Genomic DNA, 8,261 nt, shown 5'->3' on the forward strand with positions numbered 1-8,261 from the left:
CCAGCATACACCCCTCCACCCCATTTTCTGCAATTCTTGGTCCCTTGCCATTTCCTCTCCCTCTTTGTCAATTCCAGCATCCAAGGCCACTTAGGTGGAAACCTTCCTCTGTTCCCAAAACGCCTTCTCCATCAAAAGGCTGTCACAGTGTTCCTACCCCTCTCCCCTGACCCCGAGACCAAGAAGACCTCACCTTAGCTCCTCTTCACTCACAATCCTGCCCAAGCTCCCACTATAGCTACAACAAAGCCCTTGGCAATGCTGTGAATCTTCAGTCCTCCGTGTCCCTCTCTGGCCTTATTAACTTTTGTCCTATTACATTCTACAACACCCCATAGTTCCCAGGCACTAAGCACAGCCCCTCCACAGGCCTCCTGTGGCTCTTTCTGGCCTGGAACACCTTCATCTACCTATCACATATCCATCTACCGAACCAAACCTGCCTCAAAAGTGCAGCTCAGAGGGCTGAGTCCTCACTAACCCTCCAGACTTGGAGGCTCGAGCCTTCTCAGGCCCTCCTTGCAAACCGAACTGCCCTAGATACGGGGTTGCCCTGAGGTTGTTGCACGAGGGTCATGGCTTCCTTCCTGCCTGGTCTGTTGCCTAAGAGCTAGCTAGCTGTGCTCCACCCCTGAGCCCCACAACCAGGATCTGAAAACAGTGTGGGTCTTTAGGGGGCCGCAGGAGTGGAATCGTGGGTACCAGGCTCTCCTGGTGACTGGGGCACCTGGCAGCAGTGAGCACTTAGTGGTTCCGTGCCAGGTCCTCTGTGCTCAGCGGAGTTCACAGACCACAAGCACCTCTGCAGGCACTGCTATCCACACGGAGCGCTTCCCACCCTTAAGTGTGGCTGTGGCGTGATGAGATTAGGGAACTCTTCCCTTAGGCTTCTCTCCGAGTGGTTTCTCTGTTTAAAGAAGGAAGCCACGGAAAAGACCCGCTGAAGGCAGCAGAGGGCTGGGCTGGCCCGAGGTAGGAGGAAAATCTGTCAGGTATTTCCACTGCTGCTAGGAGCCCTGTTCCAGCCAGGGCTGACCAACTGCATCCTCCCAGCTCCAGGTATCTCTCTGAGCTAGCACCCCACCTCCCAGCTTAGTGTTCCCCAGAAGCGAAGGTACAGGCAGCGCTCTGGTCCAAATGAAGAAAATTGTTCATTAGACACCAAGGGCTAATTGCCACCACATTTGCCAACCTCAATGGCATCCTGACCCTTTTTTTTCAGTTTCTCATTTGATTTGATAGGAGGGGTCTGGTGTGCGATGTCCCTCCCTCTCCTTCTTCCCATAAACCCACTGATTTTCCTGAAGCAGGGCAGTCATCACTCAGTACTCTTCTGTCTATAGCAAATGCAAAGGCAGCCTCAATACAGTACGGTTGCTGTGGCCTGCACATAGCAGGGGTTCAGCAATTGGTTATATGAGGCTGTGCTGAGCTCTGCTCTGGAAGAGAGAGTCAGGCCCTGGCCTGGGCAGGTGGGGTTCCAGGCTGGTTGGAGGAAACAGGGTAAGAGCTCTCTCTCTGAGCCTCCTCAGGCTCAGTCATCCCCCTTTGCCCTGCATGGCCCTTAGCGTCCGTACTTCTCAATTAGGTATCTGATCTCTGTTGCCCAACTTCACAGAGGTCACATCCTAAAAATACAGTGTCATTAGTTACTCCTGGGAGGGAACTTGAAGGCATCTCTTGCATACCTCCTGGGTCGGGATCCTCACTACCTCTCAATGAGCTCTGTTTTAATCGTGCTTAGTGGGTGTTTCTTGGGTGATGGGGAAACCTTCATCAGTGGTTCCTCTACCTCCATAAATTTTTCCTTTTATTAGGAACATCCGGTCCTAGCTTTTTCAGAGCAGCCTGCTCCTTGAGCCCAGGGAGTATAGCCTGGCCCCACTGCAGGCACTGTGACCTTGCTTTAAGCACCTATAAGGTGAAGGTCTCCTTGCCTTCAGAAAGCTGGGGCGTGCATGTGTAGGTGTTGATGGAAGAGAGAGATCACAATTCAGACACTACTGGTAAGGGCTATAGACAAACAGCTTGCCACAGAGTCCCATCAGTGCCATATTAGCCTGTAGGAGCCATTGCCACCTGCAACCTCGCAGAGCTTAGTCCTGCCTCCCATGCCCTGGCTTCCATTTGTATTGACATGTGCGTATTGACACAAACCCCAGATTGAATGCCCCTCCGCCTCACCCCCTGCTGCCCTCTTCTTTTTCCTGTAGTGTGTAGCTCTCTCAGGGGGGCTCTCCAGTCTCCAGGAGGAAGGAAGCTGCAGGCTGTTAGGAAGCTGCAGGCTGTTCTTCCTTGGAGGTGGAGGTATGGACCTCCACATGTTACCTGAGGTTGAACAGAGGTAATGCTGTCCAGGGCTCTAGACTCAGAAGCTCAGTGAGCAGTCCCAGTGGTTAGGGAAAAAGATGATACCGGATTTCCTCTGGCCTCCCGGAGTCTTGGCTCAGTATGTTCTCCAATGTAGGAGCTCATCTCGTTATCCTATCCCTTCGTGATCTCTCATCTCCCGTAGTAGGGTCTGATCCCCTTAGTCACAAGGTGGATACAAGATTAAGATATATGCTGCGTCGCCTTAGAGATGGGAGAGGATTGTATAAACAGAAACGAAGCCCGAATGGACGCACACCAGGCACTTTAACAAACAGTGTAGGGGAAGGTTGCTCCTAAGGGAAGGAAGTATTTCCTACTCTCTTGCTCAGCTCTTACCAAACATGAGAACTCTGGGCAAACCACCGCCTAATCTGTCTGTGTTAGAAGCACCATAGAGTTAGGGACAGAAGGTAAGCCCCCACATTTACAGAATCCCCGAAGTAAGTGCTTCGGGGTACAGAGGCCATCGGCAGGTGTCCGATTTAGGGTCCAGAACCCTCCCTTCTTTCTGAGCCGCCTTTCTGGGAGGACAGCACGCGCGACAAGCGAGGGACACTCACGGGTCGTGTTGTACTTGATGCCATTGAAGTACTCGGGACACGGTCTCTCCACTAGGGCTCCGGGTGCGCTCTGTGGCCAGCAGGTCCCGATCTGGTCCAAGGTCGTGTTGCAGTAGATGTAGGGACCTGGAGACAGGAGGGAGCGCAGAGAGGTTCGGAGGGGTGGCCCGGGCGCGGGGTGCCACTCAGACCTGACTAGGAGAACGCCGCGGAGCAAGCCCAGTGCGGCTAGTTCTCTAGCTTCCTGCCTACCTTCAGGGTCCAGGGGCACTCCCCAGCCGTCCAGGAGCAGTTCTTCGGCCAAAGCCAGGCTGCAGTTGGCCTCCAGCAGGCTGAGGAGCAGCGCCGCGTCCATTGCGCCCCGGAGCCGCGCGCGGAGGGAGTGGGAGTGCGCGCCCCGCGTGGCTGCGAGGGAGCGGGCGCGACGCGGAGCAGCCAGAGAGTGCAGCGTCCAGGTTCCTCCCCGCCCACCCTGGGCCAGTCCAGCAGCTTCGGGGCTCCGCTATTGATCGATCGCCCAAGGACCTTGGCCAAGAGAAGCCGCGGGGCTCACGGAGCTGAGGGGCCTCCCGCTCCACCACGACCAATGGCGGCGTCGGGGGCGGGGCTCTGCCTCCAGCCCCGTCGGGACCGCGGCCCTCTGGACCCTACAAATCGCTAGAAGAGCCTCAGAGCTGGCGATCTATAGGTCTGGGGTGTCCGAATAACTCCTCCGAGGATAGAGGGTCGCAGGCCTCGGGGCTGCAGGAGATCCACGCCACCCTCCTACACCTATCGCCAGCCAAAGTTGGTCTGCTCTTGTCCCAGAAATGTATTCTCCCAACGGAGGACATTAGAGATGGATAGGGCCAACTAGTCAGCCCAGCAGCAGATTTGTGCCCCGGGGAAGTAAATGGGTTGAAGGAGCCCCGGAGGGTTGCAGAGGGTGGAGTAGGTAGCCGGCTCTCAGTAGGAGCCAGGAACCGGTGACAACACCAGGTTTCACACTGGCAGATTTGCCACCAGCGGTGAGAGGAGGATATCTAGGAAGAAATTAATTAAAATGATCTGGAAGACTTGAAGGTTTTAGTATCCTGGGCACCAGATAGAGTGAGAGGTAAAAAAAGGTCTCTTTCTCCTGGCTTATGCTGGGCCATTTGAGGGAGGGAGAAAAGCCAGTGTTCCCCGCCAGCAGGAATGGAGGAGGGAGCGCCCCTGTAGAGATTCTGCACACACACACACACACACACACACACACACACACACACACTCACTCACACACACACCCGCCTGACCCCGCACTCCCCTCCCTAGTGATGCTTGCCTGGGGGGGGGGGGGCGGGGATTAGTTGAATGGACCTATCTCAGAGTGCTCAGGGTGGGATTATAACTCCACGCTTGTGAAGTGGATGTGCCTACATTGAGGAACCTGCCTAAGTATGCCTTTCTCTCCATCTGGATTCTGCTTTGCCTCTCCTTTCTGTCATGTTGCCTGAGGCAAGCGTCTTCCTGGGTTCTCTCCATCAGTGACACATTTCCTGAGTTCCTTCACAGTCCAGAGCATCTATGGTGTAAGAGACTCTAGAACCAGTCCTGTCCCCCTGCACCCTCTACTGGGGACCAGGTTCTAGTGAAAGCCAAACCCATCCTGAAGAGGCCAGTGCTCCGGGTGGAGAAAAGCAAAGAACGGACCATTGCCTTTGTACAATCTTCCTCGGCTCTGTATTAAAGGTGCTGACACTCCCAAGCAGAGGGAGCGAGTTCGCCAGAGAGTGAGTGAAGACCAGGCTGAGCCCTGGACTCTCTCCAGGGTCTGCCAACTGGAAGGGAGACATGCAGAGCTCCAGACAGATCTGTTTTCTGCTTCCCTGGATGGACAGTAAGGGCCCTGGTCCAACTCTTGGCAGAGCCTTAGGTCAGAGCATGAGTGGTTTGGTTGGTTCTCACAGGGATGCAGTCTTCTTCACTAACAAAGGATGGCCCTTCATATACTGTCATAGCACAGAGAAGAGGGAAACCAAGCCAACCTCAAAGGGTGACTTTACTCCTGATCAGCTCTGGCTCAGGAGACGCATAGCAAGGAGGCGGTGAGCACACATGACCTCCCCTTTACATGCAGGTTGCTACAGAATAGGCATTGGTCTGGGTGACTTGCTTGCTTAACAGAGTTTCCTCTGGAAAATGACCAGTTCAGTGTCAAAACCAAAAGCTACTGTGTACCCTAAGTGTATGAATCCCTAAGATCTCTAGGACCCCAAGATATGGCCCCATTTCTTCATAATATCATATTTATAGGCACAACTGGTACACAATTCGAGATGTTACATAGGGAAGCCAACTGGTTTCACTGCCCACTGCAAGGCTGGCAAATGGGTAAATGAAGAAGAAATTGAAAAGAACACTTTCCTTAGATTAGATCCAGCTCTATATAAGCAAGCTGGGGGCTGTTTGTTTAGTAAAGAGGAAAGGTAAGAAGGACATAGGTTCCCAGGGCTTCCGGTCAGTCCTATCACAGACCCAAGCTAAGCATGAAAGGACAAGCATTTGGAAAGTGTCTGCATTCCAGTCTGACAGGGCCAGGGACATCGGAGAGTAGGTTCAGGGGACTGCATCAGGTGCCAGGGAGTGTCCTGTTGTCATGAGGAGCCTTCGGTGAGGAGTGTGTTTCTGCTCCTAAGTGTCTCAAGGGCCATCAGTGATATAGCTATGGTGGTGATGAATAGTGCCAGGCCAGCTTAGATGCACCCACCGCACAACCTCATCCACGCCATTAATAGGCCCACAGAGCACCACAGAGATTCTACTGTCAGAGTGCTGTGCTCTCATTTACACTCCGGCCATGCAAGTGCCAAGTGGACAGCAAGGTTTATAGGGACAGCCCTTGCTTCTGTGAGAGGCTGCCCTCCATACCACAGTGCAGGCAGGAAGTCTATTTCGGGATGGCTAGGGACAAGCAATGAGATCTTCTGGAGTCATAGTGAGGTGTGGTGCATCTCTCTTAGACTGTGACATTGAGGAACGGTCTGGGTCATGTCTTCCCCAACTCTGCCTAGGAACAGAGGAAGTGACATGGTGTCCCGATGCTCAACAACGGATCCGCACGGTGGGACCAGGAAAGGCCCGTCGTGATAATCCCACCCCACACAGGCACTGTACAGATGGGCAGGAGGACACGCAGAGGAGGGAGAGTCAGTTCCCTATCCCAGCCGGCCAGTTGTATTCATCTCTGCAGCACCGCAGCTGGCCTCCCATTTCCTTCACAGGGAAGATGAGAAGACTTTACAGTTGTGGTCATGTCACCTTCCAGGATTAGCTCTGCATAGCCTCCAGGGTGGAGCCAGTGTCTTTGGCACTGGAAAAAAGACACTTGGTGAGCTCGCCCCCATCCTCACCTGTTACTGGCTAAGTGCTCTGTGCTTCCGCCGTGCTCTGCCCACCATTTAGAATGCCCTGCAGCTCTGCAGCCTCTTTTCCCTCCCTGCAAGCCTGCAGCTGTGGTCTTACCTCTTCTGCCTCTACTGCTCAAGACGCTTCCCTATTTATAGGGGCTGCTCTAGGTCTCAACAAAGTTCTACCAACCTGGACTTAGCCAATTCTATCTCCGTGAGGCTCCATGGGTGGGCAAGCCTGTCCACTAATTTCCCCCACAGTCTCCAACACTTGCCAGAATGTTCCAGAGATGATTATCTATTACACAGAAGAAAACAGAAAACAAAAACCAAACAAGTTCCTTAGCCATAGGGTTGAGGAAAACCCAGGGTTCTGTCTCCTTGGCCAAACTCCCTGCCCCTCTAACTAATAGTAGTATGCCTCTGTGTGTGTGTGTGTGCACATGAGTGTCTTTGTGTATGAGTACCCTATAACTAATAGTAGTATGTCTCTGTGTGTGTGCGCATGAGTGTCTTTGTGTATGAGTATCCTCTAACTAATAGTAGTATGCCTCTGTGTGTGCGCACATGAGTGTCTTTGTGTATGAGTATCCATGCATCTTGGATTGCAAAGTTACTTAAAAGATTCCTTGGATGCCTTTGGACCCTTATATTGTCTCTGAATAGAATAAATAATATGCCTTCCAATAATTCCCTAGCATTTTCAAATATATGTAAATGCATGTGTGATGAATAAGATAGAAATATTCCATTAAAGGCTTGCTGGAAGTTATAATTGCTCTCCTGACTATGTGGATTTTTTTTTTCATTTATTTTGGACCACAGGGGCATACGGCACAATTGGTCATAGCCTTTGATTTACAGTCGCTTGTCATCATCAGCCCACATACACACAGCCTGACTTTTATAGTCTTTTCTTTAATGGAAGCTTTTGTATAGCAGTGACCATAATGAGCTGACCATCCAATCTGGAACAGATATTAGCAGTCATGCCCATATTTATCCACACATGCCGCCCCAGAGGAAGCACTGTCTTGAGTGCTGCATTTATCACTCACTCCCTCGCTCTCTTTCCTCTTTTCAGTTTTCCGCACGCAAGATTCTCTGAGCGATGGTGAGTGTGGCGGTGTTTCCTTTGGTCATTCCACGTTCTCCTAACTCGTGGACACGAGAGAAGAGACCGTTCCCACTCGGGGACTACAGACACAGGTTCCGCAGCCCAGCAGGCATCCTAACAGTGCCCGTGTCCACCCCAGGGCCGTGGCTAATGAGGGATGATGTGTCCTCACAGTGGCTGCTAGGCAGCGTCACCAGCGATGCGCTGGATGAATATTTAATGACACAAGGAAACATTCACTCGCAGTGATTTGAGAGAAGCATAGGTTACAAAGCTGTGGCCACAATCACAGCTCGCTTCTGGTGAAAACAAAATGAAACGAAAAGCCAAAAGACCTCCAAAAAACCCCCCAAAAAACAAAAAAAAACAAATAAATAAGCAAGGTGAGACTCTGGGGACGGTGAACTCCTAAGGGAAATGAGGCACTGGCAAAACTGAGATGAGCTCTTATCTGATGAGTCAAAAGGGTTTTTCAACCAAATTTTGTATAAATAGTGCCAGTGCATCTTGTCAGCAGACAGAAAGAAGCCTTAAAAATGGGGCAGGGAGGGCTGGTGTCCAAGAGGAGGACCTTCTCCCTCAACTCAGGTTGGGGGTGGGACATCCGTCCCACCTTTTAAAGCAGAGAGCTAGGCAGGGAGGGCGAGGAGGGCGGGGAGAGGCCAGGTTGTCTTTGAACAGCAGTGCTTCCTCTGATGACAAAGTGCAGGAAGGGATGGCACTCCTGAAATAAGGGGCCTCTCGCCCTGTCTATGTCTGCTAGGCATGGCCCATGCTGTCTGTCCCCTCTGCCAAAGTATGCCTCTAAGATAGACTTAAGCCCTAATTCTTTTTTTTTTTTTT

General features: G+C 52.2%; 1 protein-coding gene across 5 annotated transcripts in view; it reads right to left on the reverse strand.

Moving 5' to 3' along the window:
- Crhr2 (corticotropin releasing hormone receptor 2) overlaps positions 1 to 8,261 on the reverse strand; it is a 44,476-nt gene that overhangs the window by 25,156 nt on the left and 11,059 nt on the right. For 2 of the 5 annotated variants that reach the window (XM_021189989.1, XM_021189988.1), the window contains exon 3: positions 2,934 to 3,059. In XM_021189989.1, coding sequence (XP_021045648.1) covers positions 2,934 to 3,059 — 126 coding nt within the window. Of the gene's footprint in view, positions 1 to 2,933; positions 3,060 to 3,185; positions 3,431 to 8,261 lie in introns of those variants that run through there. The other 3 variants (XM_021189993.1, XM_021189991.1, XM_021189992.2) reach the window with 3 other exon arrangements.

Source organism: Mus pahari, chromosome 2, assembly GCF_900095145.1.
Source record: "Mus pahari chromosome 2, PAHARI_EIJ_v1.1, whole genome shotgun sequence".
In the NCBI taxonomy this organism is placed as follows: domain Eukaryota; kingdom Metazoa; phylum Chordata; class Mammalia; order Rodentia; family Muridae; genus Mus; species Mus pahari.